The 17,701-nt window shown below is 38.3% G+C and overlaps 1 protein-coding gene across 2 annotated transcripts in view; it reads right to left on the minus strand.

Moving 5' to 3' along the window:
• Positions 1-17,701, minus strand: part of pof1b (POF1B actin binding protein) — a 32,674-nt gene that overhangs the window by 7,920 nt on the left and 7,053 nt on the right. The window contains exons 3-6 of one of the 2 annotated variants that reach the window (XM_042499019.1): positions 4,682-4,940; positions 1,936-1,969; positions 1,475-1,555; positions 503-595 (exon numbers count right to left, since the gene is read on the minus strand). In XM_042499019.1, the coding sequence (XP_042354953.1) occupies positions 503-595; positions 1,475-1,555; positions 1,936-1,969; positions 4,682-4,940 (467 nt within the window). The remainder of the gene's footprint in view (positions 1-502; positions 596-1,474; positions 1,556-1,935; positions 1,970-4,681; positions 4,941-17,701) is intronic. The other variant, XM_042499018.1, reaches the window with a different exon arrangement.

Raw genomic sequence — 17,701 nt, forward strand, 5'->3', positions numbered from 1 at the left:
AGACAGTGTGCAGATTATAGATTTACATATCTATTATGTAAAATATCAAATCTATGACTTAAATCACCCACCAGAATATAATGTAAAAAATGAAAACCATCTTGACCAGCTGGAAGATTAACATGCTGCTTACATGTGCATGCACCAATAATAATAATAATAACAACAATAATAATAATAAAAATCTAATCAGACATTTGTATTTTGCTGAAAATATACTTTTAAGTAAAATCTTTACTTGTGATTTTAGTACTTTTGCTTGAATAAATGATCTGAAAAATGTTTCTATCAAGCTTTGTTTTTTATTTCATTTTTGTGGTATTTTTTGGAGGTGTTGTTTGTCTGACTGGTATGCTGGCAATGTGTTTGTTTTTTACTGTCTGTCAGTGGTCAGCCCACACAGAGAAGGGAGGAGCTTTAGGGTTTGGGTTATAATGACAAAACTAGGATGAAATTTAACTCCTTCAGCGTCTCTTAGCAACGAAGTAATGTGTTTTCTTACCCGCAGGTCCTCAGACATGTGGAGGAGCTCCTCTCTCAGACTGCTGAAGGTGGAGAGCAGCAGACGCATGCTCTTATCTGCAGTGAGACGAGTCTGACAAAGAAACACACAGAAAGATGAATAAGCACCAGGGAGGGTTCAGTGACCACTTCTTATCTGTGACAGATATTTACATATCTGAATAACAATCTCAGTCATTTCCACGAGTGATGAAGAAGAGAGAGATGACGCTCATTGCTTTACTGTCATAAATATATAGAAGCCTCACAGAATCACAGCTAATAATAAGTCAAAATGAATTTAAAGTATACTTTTTATACCTGTAAATCAAGTGTAAATGTGTATAAAAATAATAAACGCTTTATAGCACACTAAAGAGTTTGTCAACGTGTGTAATTGCATGTCATTATACTGTGTATGTTTACAGCTACATAAAGCTATTATAAATTTTAAATTTAATATTTAATTTAACAATTATCAGCTCAGCAGAAGTTACAACCATTGAAAAAAATACATTATAAACACTTTTAAAGAGTCATATTTGCTTTACTTTAAGCTATTCACTAGGGCATGTAAAAAAAGTGTTTCACATTGAAAAAAATAGAATTCTATAGATAAATCTATAAAAACACACATTTAGTTGATCAATATGTGACCAAGAAAGAAATGGGTTAAAATTATTTTAAAAAGCAACTTAACATCAATCAACAAGGTGTAGCTCTTGTGTTGTTTATGATGTAGTGACAGAAGTGAAGTTAAAACAGTGTTGTTTGCAAACTCAGTTCTTAAGGGAGACAAATCTCCCTTTTTTCAACAAAAAAGAATGAAGCTAAATGATAAAAAAAGTAAAAAATGTGGTGCATGCCTAAAATTAGGGATAAATAAATATATGTCAATACAGTGTATCATATTCCAGTCAACTAAAAATTAATTTGTTACAATATATCTTAAATAATATTACAAATAACTCACCTGCAGCAGGTAGCGGATTTGTTGTTTGGTCAGTTCAGTGGCTCCTTTGGGGAGCAAAGCCTCCACCTCCTCTCTCTCCACCTGAATGCACACACACACCACACAGATAGACAGACAGACACACACACACACCAAAATAGATGCAAATGAATAAAAACCTTTGGAAAATAAAGCAAGAAGAAAGTCCTTAGAATTATTTTCACAAATTTGCCATAATTAGGCTCCTTAGGAGAACATACAAAACAAACATACCGGCTGCATCGATATGTTTTGTGTGCAAAATCAAACAGAAAAAATGACAGTTAATGTTTGATGTTTAGACCAAAGCGAGCTGAATATTTTATATTGTTCTGAATTAAATTTCAGACTAGGGTGACTTTAACTTCAGATAAAACTCTGTGTCTGCTTGGCTCAGTCCAGATTTATTTATCAGATGTGTGTGATGCAGGTTTGCTTCTCACCTTGTAGTCATTGCTGGGATCCAGCTGGTGTTTCCTGTAACACACAGAGAGGAAAGACAAACAATGAGAACGACAGCATGACTGGAGTGAGTGAGTGTGTGTGTGTGTGTGTGTGTGTGTGTGTGTGTGTGTGTGTGTGTGTGTGTGTGTGTGTGTGTCACATTGAGGGGATTCACCTCCTGTCTGGCAATATAAGCAGCAGGTGGTAAACTAATTATTGCAGCTGAAACATTAAAATTAGCTTGGAGTTGAAATTAGGTACAGCGTGTGGAAGAATTTAATGTGATCTTTTATTAACATTTAGTGGCATTTTATGATTCACGCCGATGATTCATATTCTATTGTCACAGAAGAGAAAAAAAGCACACTATATTACGGTCCAGTACATATTTAATATAATCATCAGTCTGATGGAGAGCGTGTAGCTCGAAACATTACCTCAGTGGTCTTTACTATCTATTGAAGTATAATCCAGAGCATAGACTTTGCTTTTTCTCCTCTCATATTATCTCTTTTTCTGCACCTAGTTCTTTTTGCTGGATGTGCGTGCTTTTGTGAACTTTTTGCATGTTATTGTTGTACATATTCCAAATCAATGACTCAAAGCTAACTGCAATTTAAAAAGGACTATAGTTTGTATTTCCATGTAAACACAGTTAATAAAAATGTATGTGCAATTTTGCTTTAATGTTGTTTGTGATACAAATCGGTAGACACATGTTTTTATTAAAGCATACCTGTATAATTTGCATTATTCTACATTTTCTTGCCTTAGTGAATGCCTCACTTGTAAAGATGTAAAACTTTGAATTGGGTCACCACCATGTCATTTATGTTTTTCACTATGTAATGTTTGAAAACAGATGGCTACTGTAGTTTTTCCCAAACAGCACCAAAACAATAGGAAAGTGCATTTGTTGGGGTTTATTTTCAGCCAAATTAACTATTAGTGTTCTGGCAAATAGTTATTGCAGCATTTGGGACTGAGTATTTGGGATTGACTTGGGTTTTTTCATGGGATTGAAAATAAAGAAAAAACACACCAGACTCACTCTTTAAAAGCATGACAATGATTTCAATCACACCACCCAACACCTGACTGTAAGTCAATACACACGTACACTAATACAGGCGTCTGTGCTGAGTGATTTGGAGCCTCACATGTCACAGCTGGCTGACAGAGAGGTGAAAAGTCTGAGGAGGATTAATCATTAATCTCTTTCTCACACACACACACACACTTTAAAATGCCGGCATATGAATCAACTGGGTGGTGGCTACATGGACAAAAACCTCACGTTCACAAATTGCTGCTCTGAGGTGCATCTCGCTCTCATTGGCTGCATCATCATCCTCCTCCCTTTTTTCACACCCAGAATTCCTGTAACCACCTATCCTCACTATCAGGTGATGTAACTGGAAATAGATGACTACCAAAACTGTAATATTACTTCTAAGTAAAACTGTACAATAGGGTTGAGGACATTTGACTGTTTTCCTTAGAATTTCTTTCTTTTTCTTTTCTCCCCTCGAGGGCATCTGCTGTGTGTGTAAAAGAATTACGAGATAAACCAAAGAAAAAAAACTACCAAAACTCACCTTTGACTTGTTCCAGCATGATACTCATGGTGCTAATCCAAACCACTAAACCCAGCGTCTATCTCCATGACAATATCCCACAACTGCGTGTAGGAGTCTACTATTCCTACTGTTAATGCCAGGATAATAAAACCAGACTGAATGATATCATCACTTAAAAAGCTATTAATTATCAGTATTAGGTCTGTCTATTGTTGGTTTAATCCAATATGAAATTTTTGCAACACTGACAAAAACTGTCTCCGGGAAGATTAGTGCCTCGAGTTTTAGAGTCCGTTAAACAGTGGTTCAGGTCTAAGTCATCACACTAAGCTGCCGGTTTATTAGGTACACAAGATGCTCCAAATAAACTGGCAAATAAGTGTATGCACTGTATATGCAAATAATATGCATAATACATTAATCAGGGTCTTTTTATTCAAAATTTAAAAATGTATTTCTTTATCCTCTATTTAACTGTTATCAATTAAGGTGCATCCTCAGCCAAAATCTAAAACTTAACCCTTAACCAACCACCAATTCTATTTTTGACCATTTACCTTTGTAAATAGGTCACAATGTGGCAATATTTTGTGGTGGTGATTTAAAACAATAACTTCTCAAATTTTTTTTATTTTTATTTTTTATACATTTTACACATTTTATGTCCCAGTAAAATCTCTTAAACTTGTGTCAACCACCAACCTTATTTCAGATTACTAACCAAAAACTATTTCAATAAACCCATTGACTTTGAGACAAGGGAACCGCCAGTGCTGAAATGCTACTCATTTTTGGGTTTTGGGACTCAGTCCTGCACCACTCTACTATTCTATAGAAAGACTTCAATGAAAATTTCAGGATGATGCATTCATGTACCAGCATATAGAGTATGAGAATGACCTCCTTCAGGAAAAGTTAGCTTGTAAAGGCACTGCTATTTTGTTGCTGACTCTCAGGTGTTGGATATCAGGACTTGTGGTGGGACGGACCCTCCAAATAAAGACATTACTGTAAGAAAACCCTTCATGATGCCAATTTGTCTTTCTGTAATAATTTCATGTGGACCGGAAAAATCCTTTTTTTGTTCACAGATAATAGATAATAGAGATATATTTCATCCTTTGTATCTTGCTATAGAGAGAACTTAATGCCAAATTAGACTTACTGTCCACGGATCTTGGACACGTGTTCGGAGATGCAGGAGTGGATGTCACAGTTCTTCCTGTAGACGTCAGCTAGCAGCTCGCCGAAGTACCGTGTGTCCATCTTGGTCGGCTGGGGCACTTCCCTTAACTCGGTCTTCACCTCCTTGGTGATCTTCTGTATCGCCGGCGGTGGCTGCTTTGTCTGTATGACATTGACAATCTCCACCTCTTCCACCTCCACTGTGTCCTCTTCTTCCTCATCGTCTTCCTCCTCCTCCTGGAAGAACAGGGCAGAGACAGATTTTTAACCTCTGTGTGTTTATATGTTGTGCCAAGAAAAATATGTTTATAGGCCACTATGTTTTTATAAATAAATAGAATGAGCATGTATTTTCTCCATATGCCAAATATGGTTTAAAAAAAAGACATTATCAAGTGTAAAATACTAAAAATGACACATTCCAGAAATAATAAAATGAATGTTTTTATGCTTTGATGGTTTTGGGATTGAAATTGCAGTTTGAACAGGTTTCATCTTTGCACTTAACAGTATGAATGTACCAATTTTGTTTCCACAGTGTATTTTAGACTTACTGTAGGAGTTGAGCTGAGAATTCCAGGATTAAACCAAAATACTCTTAATAACCTTACCAAAATTTATGCTATTTGCATGAACACAGCCAAAATTATCAAAAAAAACGAAGAATGAAAAGCAGGTATAGTGCGCCAAACAGTCCCCTTAGGGTTAATTAGAGCTTAGAGGCCATAACTAAGAAAAATGTGCAGAGACCAAAGCACATAAAAATGTGTCCACAAACTTTTGACCACATCGACAATTTGGCATTTATCACTTCTATGGAGCTCAGCAGTGAACCCTAAGGTCACCTGCCACCCTGCACAGTCCACACTGCACCTATGCATGCTATAAGCCAAACACACCCATCAATTCCTTTACCTGCGTGTAGCAACAGAGTCGAGTCTGACTGTTGTTGCATAACTTGTTATCTAATGCGACGCTGAGCCGCCTGCTGTGTATGCTCTTTATGCAGGAAGCCCTTTCACTCTCTGCAAACACCTGTCTGTTTGCTAACAGTGGTGGTCCACAGTAAAAGTATTTGTTTGCCTTGTCCTGTTTCAACCTCTTTTCGTCTATTTTTAGCTCCCGTGGTGCACTTTGTGACAAAACTAGCTGTTAAAAAGCACTTTGCAAATTCTTTTCAATTCTTCTCAGTTACACCCACAAGACCTGAAGTACCATCTCAGCAATAAGATGACCTCATGTGAAGCCAGCAGAGGGAAAATCCTGACTGCGGTTTTATCTGATACAGAATGATGAATGAACGTTGGCGCTTATTTCTTTTTTTGACAGGCTGGTTGGGTTTTTTGAAAGGCCTGTGTTTGTTTTTCTCCACTAGCAGCCTGATTTAACCCCTCCCGTCTTAAAGATTTAATCCAAGGGCGTAGCAGTTTTTCTTACAACTGCACCAAATCCCCCGGGCCTGCACGTTTGTATGCCTGTCCCTCCAAATGCAATATATCATTAGGGTTGGTGGACAAAGTTGGGGTATTATGATGGGTTAGTTATTAATTCTTTTGAGTCTGTGATTAACATTTCAGTCAAATCAGCACATCAAAAACGCAGGTGAATGACTTTTATTTCCACATGGGTAACTTGAGCGTCCGTGTCCCAGCATGCATCTGCCTTAGAGGGATACTTTGTGGATTTTTAACCAGCTTTCTATCATAAAATATGTAGCATACATTAATGAACTATAGTAAAATTCCCTCAATTTTATCAGCGCCCTAATCTCATGTCTCAGTTTAAATGATCTCTGGCATGAAGGTTGTTGCTCGAATGACAGATTGCACTTCCGCATTTCCAAGTGCCCAAAACTACGGCGCCCTCTTTCTCTGTCTATCAAACTCAAACCAAACTGTAAAGTAAAACAAGGCAGTACAAATATGTACTAAGATGTTTTACTGCACTGCCTATTTCTTCCTTTAATGGCTTTAGAAACATATTTTGTTTGTGCACTGTTTAGCTGTGATACCAGAATTTGAGTTGGGCACCATAATGGACAATACTGCCATGCTGTGTTTGGTCACAACAGCAGCACTCTGGGCTCAATGACGCTGCAGTACGAAGTTCCTACTGCATTGCAAAAATCCTGCAGCCAAGTGAGCTTTTAGCCAGCTCAGTTTCACTCCGTCTTCCTTTCAGATAACTCCCTAACTCCCTATTGGCTCACTAAATTATCTTAATACTCTCTTTCATTTTGGGTAATAAAAGGAAATTCATACTAAAGAGATTAGCTACATTCCTTTGGAAACAGGGAAGGATGGAAATGAGGGATTTCTAAACAGAGAAGCGTATCTCTTCCGTGAGATGTTCCAGGCTCTGCCATGTGGGGCTTAATTTGATCTTTATCTTGGTTTCACCCCTCACAAACACAAACAGTGAGGACATTTTGTCTGATGTCATGCCTTCTTAAATTTCCAAACTGTGGCTGTGCAGAGCGGTCGAGCCAGATTCCTCATGAGCCCTGGGGGAGATAAAGAGCCAGCGTTTCCCAGCAGGTGAAGTTTACGTTTTTGTGCCATTGGAGGGCAACCAAGACCTGCATGGGGCCGTGAAGCCAGCAATATAATGTTTAGTTTCTGTTGACACTGTGTCAGACAAGTGTTCAGGCCACTCGGTGCTTATTTTTTAGGCTGCATTCTTTTCTTTCATTTATGCAGAAGAGGACAAAATATTGGAAACAAATACCAAACATTGATGTAAAAGGTGGCATCTTTAAATTATGATATGCCATTTCTAAGCTTCATAGAGGATTTATAGCAGCATGATTGTTGGTGTTCCTGATAAACCGCTACTTCAGAAACACTTCAGATGCTTAAGTTCCTCGTCTCTTTTGTGTCTAAGTCTTTGAGTAATTGTAACTCTTTGCACTTCCTGCAGCCACCACCCATGCAGCAAAACCAATGGAAGAAAGACTAAAAAAACATAATATCTTCTTTACCAGGAAACACTGGCATGGCAGTTAAGTTTCAGTATTGTTACATAAAGAAAAGAAAATAATCAAGACACTGCAAGGAACGGAAGAACAACAACCTGAAAGAAGGTTTGATTTCAACGCTGAATTCCAGCAAGCTCAGTTATTGTACACTGCGGCAGTGAACAGGAACCAACACTAACAGAGGCTGATAGGAATTTAATTCCTGCAGGGAACTGTTATGTTCATCAGATTGAACTGCAGGTTAAACACGTTAAACTGTTGGGTTTTTGGACTCTGTGCCTCGGAAGAAACTCACTGTTATATGTTGTTTCAAATCCAGCATGCACTCTCACAAAAGCTGAGTCAAAGCAGGTGAAACATAAGCAAACACTGTCATGTTGCAAACTGCAGGTTTGCTACTAACTTAGTCTGTCACAGAGACCAACATATCTCAATGCAAAATTGTCTCAGCAGCCCTCTAATGTGCTAAATTTGATAAAAACATGGTTGCCATAATAGGCCTTGTGACAGAGTACGAGCCAATGAAAGTAATACAAAAACAAACATTTAACAACGCACATTTGCACTTTAATCCACACACCTGTGGAGTTATTTTCATCACATCAGAAGCAGATCTCTCAGTGTTTGAATAAGGGCTTGGCACTAAGGCAAGAAAGTCAACTGACACAACTCTGGTATCTGACAGCGTGTGATTGTAAAGTCAAACTCTCTCTGGCTGCAGTGAAGACGATGTTAAACCTAAAGTTTGGTTTATGATCCTGCGGAGCTCACAGGTCACAGCAGGCCCAAAGGTTGGCACTTCTAGGGCTGTTATAACTATGATTTTGTTGTTAGACATTAACATGCAAATAAGAGAGGAGTGCAACAGTGAGGATAAGGAGTGTGAGACGTCTGCGTCATATGGAGGTGGGTGTGTCTGAACGCTGCAGGGCTGTGGCTGCTACAGTAACATGCCTGTCATTCCTGCAGAGAAAGGGAGATTGTGGAAACGAAAGATGGACCTGAAACTAGTCTGTATGCAAAACAAGTCGAGGACAACAACCTCGTTATCACCAGACATACCGGACATATCAGTCCTAATGATAAGACGCTGCTTACTACAGTGATATTTATACCATCCTTTCCAAGCTGTATTTGAAGTGAAAATTTGGGTAATAATTTAGATGTACTAAAAATCACACTGGAGTTTAACTTATTGATGGTGGTGTGAGAGTTTAAATTTTGCCCAATGGTGGTGCTACAAGACAGATCAGGGGGTCTCCAAATAATTCATGCTCTGGGAATTTGACAATCACAAAAATGATGGGAATCTGGCTAGTTACAGTTACAGATATCTTGCTCTGGATCAAAGTGTTCGATGGACAGAAAGATGGATAAACTATACAAAATCACCAATACACCCTGCTACTTGCAAAGCAAAACTGTGCGTGTAAAAACTTGACTACAACCCAGCCAAAATCATCTGGAATTACACGGCCAGGTTTTAAAATAGCTTACTTTTAAGAACAGAAGCTCTGCAGCCGTAAGCCTGAAACAGTTTTTGTTTTGTAAGGGTTGCTGGTGGTGGTGTGGCTCATTTTCAGGGATGACAGAAATGTCTCAGGTGGACTCTGACAGACTTTCATATGCAGCTAACCTGCAAACGCTACATTCCAGAGATCCACAGCCAGACCTGAGCTCATACCGCCGTGTAGAATGTGTCGGAGGATAACAACTTTATGATGATAGGCTGGTGCGTGTATGTACGTGTGTATGTGTGTTTGCAGATCTATGAAAAGTAGACTGACCTCAAAAAGTGTGAGAGCGCAGGCAGAACAGAGCAGCCACAGGTCAAACACTTCATGTTATTTCTGTCTAAAGTGAGTCCTTAAAAACCTGATTTTCCAACAACACATAGAAATTGTTTTACCCATTTTCTGTAATTAAGTGTATATTGCTTGCTCCAGCATTACAAAAAAAAAACAACTTGATTTTAGAATCTATTAAGTTCATTTGTATTAGGATCAAGTTGAAATTATTCTACCAATAATGGCAGTTCGTCTTGTCTGTTGCTTACAGTTGTGCAAGTTAAATAAGACTGGATCTGAATCGAATAATCAATTCACAATCAATAGATGACAATTTTGATAAGTTATTAATAGTTGAAATCATTCATGACACTTTTATCTGTTACCAACATCTCAGGTGTGAGTTAAAATGTTTTATATTATTGTAAATATAATACTATGCATCTTGGACAGTTGGTGAAAAAACGAATTATGTGCAATTTCCACAGTTTTTCGAAAATGTAAAGCCTAAAAAAATATGTTGACTTATCAAATGAATAATTAACGGGTTACTTTTAATGAAAAACAAAATTAGCTGCAGCCCTACATAAGTATTTATGCAGGAAATGGTTGTTTGTATGTTTTTTTCAGCTGCCCCCCCTAAATAAGTCTATCATGCTCCATTCATGCATGTGTGCGCCTCCAGTTAAAGTCTTCAATCTGACATCAAAAAGTTGTTGAACTACAGTGACATGTTGAGATTACTTTGATTTTCCTCTCTGTGCCTGCAGGTAAAATCTCCTGTACATGTGGTGACACATCAGGGGTTTTTCAGGTAAAACTCATTTATCAAATAATCTCAATAAACTGCACCTTCTTGTTTCAAATGCAAACAAAAATCAGTCAAAGTCCTTTTAGGATCAGAAGCCGACTGATGTAGTTTCACTTCTACAGGCTGTGAAAGGCGGGTCACCAAACACCAGAAACCCAATATCCAAACTCAGCACACCATCACCTCTTCACCATGTCAGGCCTGTGTGTGTGTGTGTGTGTGTGTGTGTGTGTGTGTGTGTGTGTGTGTGTGTGTGTGTGTGTGTGTGTGTGTGTGTGTGTGTGTGTGTGTGTGTGTGGATATAGGTCAGTGTTCAGGCGCTCAGGACTCTGTGTGTAGCTGAGTAACACTAGAGGATGATAATAGAGAGAGAAGAGTCATTTTACCACACAGGCTCTTTGTGTAAGTCTCTGTGAGTGCAAACTGCAAAACATCTCCTCCTAATGAAGTCATTTTTTGTGAGTCTCTCAGTGCAATTAGAATATTTCAACCTGAGCATGCTGGATTAACTGTTTTTAAACTTTTTATATTTTCCAAATTAAAGTTAGATTTTTCCTAATTCTTCCTTTGTATGTAAAGACAAAGACACTTATTTCTAAGAAATCAAGTTGATTTTATTTAAATTGTGTTAACTTTCTTTTTGCATTGACATTTTCCCCCTTTCGATTCGATATTGATATTGCTTGATAAGATTGAGATTTCTGCACCACTACACTATGTCCACCTTTGCACAGTCAGAAATTTTTCCAGCTTTTAATCATGTGCAACTTATGAATAAAACTAGCTTTTTTTAAGGTCACAACGGTGCAACTCAAGACCTTCTTATCATACTGTTAAACATTTGTGTGAGTTTATTTTTCAGATTTAGAATACAAATTTGTGGGTTACGGACCAAAACAGGTTTTAGTATCTTTATCTTTTAGTATCTTTGATTACCAAATTCTATTCAGTTCATCAAGAAAATTACCTCAAAACATTCTTGAGATATCAACTTCTCAAGAGATATTGTATATACAAAAGAATGGGAAAGATGGACGGAGTAGCTGAAAATTTAGTGTGTTTGCCCACAGCTATCGCCGGTGCAGGGACATAAAAAACAACAGGAACTCTCAATTTTTACTTTTATAGCACCAAATCATAACAAAAGTCAAATATTTTTCATATCAAGCACGTCTAGACCATGCGCTTTCAGTTTCACAGACTGCTGCAGTGTTATTTGAGTCAACTTTAAGTGTAATCTCTACTACTACTCCTACTTTTGGAAATTTAAAAAAAAAAAAAAAAAAGGTACAGGTCATGTAACCAAACAGTGATAAGACACAGTGATAAGATGCAGTGATGCAGAAAAAAACTGTTTTATGGTGCATTGCATTATTCACTGCATTTCTCAAGAAAAGCAACAAGAAAGCACATGCACGAGTTAAGTTATAACTGCTTGGCATGTCATCACCTTGAAAACCTTGACAAAGTTATTATGAATCAGGAGTCTCCAGAGCAACAAACTTCAGCGATGACAAATCAGTAATTAGACCGGGTGGCACAATGTGCAGTAACAGGCCATATTGGTTTTGAGCAGTCATAATTTAATGACTTAGTATTTTTTCTGTAGATTGGCACTGACCTTCTCCATTTTTTCATCACAGTAAAGTATTTTGTTTGTGCAAACTCCAAACTTCCTACCAGCTTTCGTGCCTGGGTTCAGTTTGTGTAGGAGAAGAGACGGGACTTGGACTCACTCAGCTGCTTTATCAGCTCCTTTAGCAGCAGAAGTTTCTGCCTTTGCAACTGCCTGCAGGAGTTCTTCAGTCGGACATATTCACACATGTTGCAAGTGGAACAATAGCATACATTGATGTAAACAGTCACAAATCAGCTAAAATCCTCCGATGAACATACTGCTCCTCGCAAAAGATATCAGCTGAAAGTTATATTGATGAGACAGAGGAATCATTCACCACAGGCTGTTCAGAGCAAACACAAAACAACAAATATAAAAATGATCAGACTAAATAAAAAAAAGATACAAAATCAGTGTCATTATCAGGCTACACTTTTACAACCACCAACCAAACCATAATTAGTCAAAAAAATAAATAAAAGATATCCTCATTTTACCAAGAAAACCAACTGTGCGCAGCCATGTCAGTGACCTCACCACGAGGCTGTAACTCAGTCAAAGCACCAGCCTGACAGCTTCAGAAATGTGAACGTTTACCAGAGGCACACAGTGGAGCAGATGGCATGCAGCTGTGATAAGATAAAAATATACAGAGGACTTTCAGCTGCAAAAATGTGAATGAAGACAAATCATGAGCATGAGAAACTTTTGCAAACGTATCTTTGAGATCATCTTATGCTCCTGTAACAAGAGATCCTAAGCATTTCCAAGAGGCGCATATGAGCACCGACAAGGTGACTGCAAACCCGTCTGTCAGGTGCAAAACTCTAAATTTTGTTCAGAAATGTTGTTAAGCTTTAAAGTACTGTCGCTGCAAAGTTTTTCTTCCACAACAGCGACAAAAGTGAAACTGAAAGCTACAAATCAACTCCAACAGATGCACGAGGAACATTTTATGAGTACATTATTTATATAATTTAATTAAAAGCTGCATATTTTCAGAGGTTTCGTCATATTAACCATTAAAACCATTGCATCCCATTTCAAATTCTTGCCTCTCCACAATGTGACGCTCCCCTACACTATCCTGTAATTATGTCTAAATACTTTGCATAACCTACAACAGTTACAGACGTCGCTCAAGACGCAGCTGAGCAGATATAAAAACCTATTTCAAAAGGAAGAATGCTTAAGTTCTCCTGTCAGATACAGTTTGTCACACTCCTACAATCCTTGAATCGGTTTTATCTCACAACTAAAATCTCACAACTAAACGACGACAGATTCCATCCTCACAGCAGCAAGCATGTCCTTCAGTCTGGCTCAACACACTTGAACCTCAGCTTCCTCAAGAAAAAGCACTCAACGCCTCTCTTTGTCACACAATGGCTTTGACCTTTGATCCACTCGAATTTGATTGTTTACACGATGATAACAGACGTCTTAAGAAAAAAAAAAGAAAAGCATCAGATGTACCAAAAACAGTGTTGCCTTCACTGAACCAACTGGATCAGATGAACAAAAAATTAGACTAAATGTCATTTTTTCAGTGCTGTTAAACTTTAAAATAAAGCAGCTGCTGATCAAAAAAGACAAACAGAACTATTCAGATGACAGTGAAATTGTCATTTCATTGTCATTTTTAAGCAAAACATATCTAGTTCCAGATTCTCCAATGTTAAAATTTGCTGTGTTTAGCTTGTTAAATTATTGTATAATTAATATCTATGGATTTTGAAAGACATCCCTTTTGAGTTTAGTAAATTGAACACACATTTTTTCACTATTTTCTGATTTTTAGACTACGCAATTAAAAAAATAAATCAAGTCGGCAGACTAACTGATAGTGAAAATAAATTGTTAGATGAAGCCCTATTCCAGTTCACCCTAAAGCTGGGATGGGGTTTCGGTGAGGACTCTGTACGGGCCTGTCAAGTTCTTCCACACCAAACTGGAAAAACCATCTCTTCGTGGCCCTGGCATTGTGCACGGGGGCATTGTCATGTTGAAACAGGAGGTCAAACACAGACTGATGCTCTAAAGTTGAAAACGCCTTTAAAAAAACAATCACTGTATGCTGTAGCATGAATGCTTCCCTTCAATGGAACTTCTATAAGGGTCTTAATGTTGTGGTATTTAAATGTTTATGTATAGAGGCCCATGAAGGTACAGGTAAGCCTCAGGTCTGTTGAATGTAATTCGTCTGTTATTGTATGAAATCCATTTTTTACAGCACCAGAATAAATAATCACACCCCTCTGTGTCAGGTGATGCATATCTAACATATAGAGTTGTGGCTCCGGCCTGTACATACCTGTACAGCTGCAGGCAGAGCTGAGCTGCGAGGAATGTGTCGACCAATCACAGAAGAGGCTGACTGACTAATAATGATGTTGTGTCACGGTCCAAATACATAATAAAACACTTCTGAGAGCCCCCTTTTGTGTGTGTGTGTGTGTGTGTTAAATCTTTAAATTAGAGGTTAAATCTTCAGCTGCAGGTGTTCAGGTTATTCAACATTTTTAAAACTGATTTTTCTTCCTCGATCTGCCATATCCAAGAGGCAGTGTTTAATAGAGATTTAGCTGTGAACAAATATAATGCGATTTAAGCATGTGTTTGTCTTTCATATCAAGGTTTCACTCAAGAAAATGTATTTTCTCCGCAGGCCTCTTGTACAACTTGCAACTACACACACCGTGAGTCTGAGCTTGAGAAGAATCAGTTAACCAAAGCCGGTTTTTGGCTTTGCTAAATGACCACACCTTCCGCTCAGATAACAATCACTGATCCTCACTATTAATCAGTCATTCGTCGGCTTTGGCAACATATTTTTTAGTCACTGTTGGCAAGACTTCAAGAGCATGACAAGGTACTTAATTGAAGCTATGACAGAATGTGAACTTGATGGTCTTGTCAAATTGTTGAGAAAACAGAAAAGACTTTGCAGGTGATGAGACGGTTAGCTTTTATCTGGTTGTAGTAGTTTTGCATTTGTTTTGAAAAGTAACAAAATGCAGTAACACATGGCCTGATACAGTCAGGAGGGAACCCTCCAAATCTACACGTGGTTGCCGCAGGGTACGTTACGTAACATGAATTCTTTCCATTGATCATTATGTACATCTTCTTAAAAGCAATTATGTTTCTAGGGCTGTCAGCGATAATGCGTTAATCACAATCGATTAAGGTCCGTATATAATGCGTTTTTTTTTTTTTAATCGCTGGTGAGACTCTACGGAAGCCCTGAGAGGGCAAGTGAGACGTTTTTTTTTCTGGTGGTCCATTTTCTAAGCCAAAAAATGTTTTTTTCATGTGTGAAATAGAGTGAAAAAAAATTGGGGGTGAGATTTTTGAAAAGATAAAAAATCATTTTATTAGTTATTTTTTAATCTTGCCTCTTTTTGTCCAACCTAAGAGCCAGGTCATAACAAACAGGAGCTTGTCTGAAACTCAAATTTCCAATTTTTTTTTTACCTCCCAAAGAAAAAAAAAATTCTCGCCCCCCAATGTTTTTTTTTCAGTCTATTTCACACATGAGACATTTTTTTGGGACTTAGAAAATGGACCACCAAGTTCGATGATACTGGTATCATGTGAAACTAAAAGAATCCAGTGGTACCCACCATGCCACACTAGCTCCTCAGTAAGGGGTGCGAATGACACGCTACCACATCAGCAGCAGCTACTCTTCCTGGGGTCCACAGTTATGATTAATTTGTGTATTTGCATCTGAAATGCGGGTCTACGTGTAATCAGAGTATCATTTAAGGTCAGTGAGTGTCTGTCACTAATCAAACAGCAGAGCCTCACACTTCAGGTGTCACTGCACACTGCAGCAATGGATTTTTTTTACCTGTCCCCCCACCATCCCAACACCCACACACACATTTTTAGCACTTCAACCCCACAGTGGGTCTGTTTTCTGTGAGACAAGAAACTTCTCCATTCTATTCATGAAGCCAAACTTCCTAAGTGTAGAGGTCATACAGGACGACATGACCACTGACTCAAAATAACATCTGATGTCTTAAAAATTAACAAATGATCAATTTAAACATAAATAACAAATACTGAATCCCAACCGAGCAGAAAAACACTCCTCCTCCATTCCCAAAAGAAAAACACAGAGGGGTGCGGTCAACGAGTCCCTCTGATGACTAGTTTCATTTGACTTTGTCCTCCCCAAACAATAAAAGCATCAACCGAAAGCACTGTTGAGAAAAGCTGACTAGTAGTCTCACAGCCCAAAATATTTTCTCAAGATACAGCTGAAGCCAAAACAGATTAGAGGCAGCGGTGGCCTTCTCTCAACGTATTTTAAGGTTCGATTCTCAGAGGAAAACAGAGACTAAGAAAGAAATACGGTTAATCTGCAGCTTTAATGACCAGACAGGCTTCACATTTGGGAGCAGAACCAAATTACAGGGTGGATACACTAATTATCTCTCACTTTCATTAACATTGCAAGTTAAGGCTGTTGGCTTTCGCGGAGCCCTGCGCTCTCTCAACCAGTAGGACTGCAAAATTAATCAAAATATTATCAAAATTGCAATATGGCCAAGTGCAATACCTGAAATACAGGAGCTGCATTTTTTTAAAATAAAATGCAGATGCACTATTTTTCTCTATTTTATGATTGTTAACATTTATTGTTTTTGAGGATCTGGTTGTGCGATAAAAAAGGAATTTGATGTTACCTTGGGTTTTTTACACTATATTCTAACATTTTATACACTTAACAATTAAATGGAAAGCTAGCCAGTCAAATCACTCATAAAAATAATAATTAGTTCCAGCCCAAAGGCAACAACTGCTGCCAAAGTGATCAAGGTGATAAAATGAAATGATTAATTTGGGAGAGCACATGAGCTAAAAGGTATTTCAAGACTACCGCCTTCTTTGATGGACTGCCGATAAGGCTGTCACTCCAACAACTGAATAAAAATCAAATTACAAACACTATGCACGTATGCATGACTTTCTCATGTCAGGCCAAGGCAGACGGCATCAAAGTGCCGACAGCGGCTGTAAATCAGAGAACCTCCCTGTTTTGACAACAGCCATATACACGCAGGCTCAAATCAAAGGAATGCACGTACGCACAGCAAAAGCGGCTGGACACACCTCACAGTGACACCCACCCTGAATGGTTTGTCAGAGTTGCGACAGTTGCTGCTCCTGTGATTATGAACAAAGTGTTGTTGTGAGTGTGAATGTGGCAGCAGGGCGTAGCTGCACACTAAGAGAGCATGCATGAATCGCCCCCGGCTGACATTCAAAAAATTGAAAAATAATGAAGATACTTGTGCTACTGCACTTTCACACACCGAAATGTTCCCATGTTGAGGTTTCATGCTGGTGGGTGTGTCTGCACTGAAGCAACAGATGGATTCCACACCCCACATCCCATCTGCAATTTTCCTCTGATAGTTTCTCATCTTGAAGAAACAGCTCCACGTACTGCAGAAAGATTGTACTTCAAACTGTGAGTCGCTGGGAGAGTTGGCACCGAGGCACAAACCTCACTGCCAGCTTGGATTAAAATGGAAAACTTGTCACTGTGGTATCCAGATATTGTTCTCACTCTAACGCTCATGAAATCATCAGCTTAAATTAAAAGCACAGAAGTAAAAACAGCCACGACGTCTAGAGTTGAACTTGAGCTACATTTGGTTAAAAAATGTGTGTTTTCAGATTTCCATAAACTCGGCGTCAACTTTATATTTACAGTTGCGTTGAGGTTGTAGTCAGTGGTGGTGTTTTACTGGACTGCATTACGTTTACAGGTGTCTCATATCGTTGAT

Source organism: Plectropomus leopardus, chromosome 13 (genome assembly GCF_008729295.1).
Source record: "Plectropomus leopardus isolate mb chromosome 13, YSFRI_Pleo_2.0, whole genome shotgun sequence".
NCBI classification, from domain to species: domain Eukaryota; kingdom Metazoa; phylum Chordata; class Actinopteri; order Perciformes; family Serranidae; genus Plectropomus; species Plectropomus leopardus.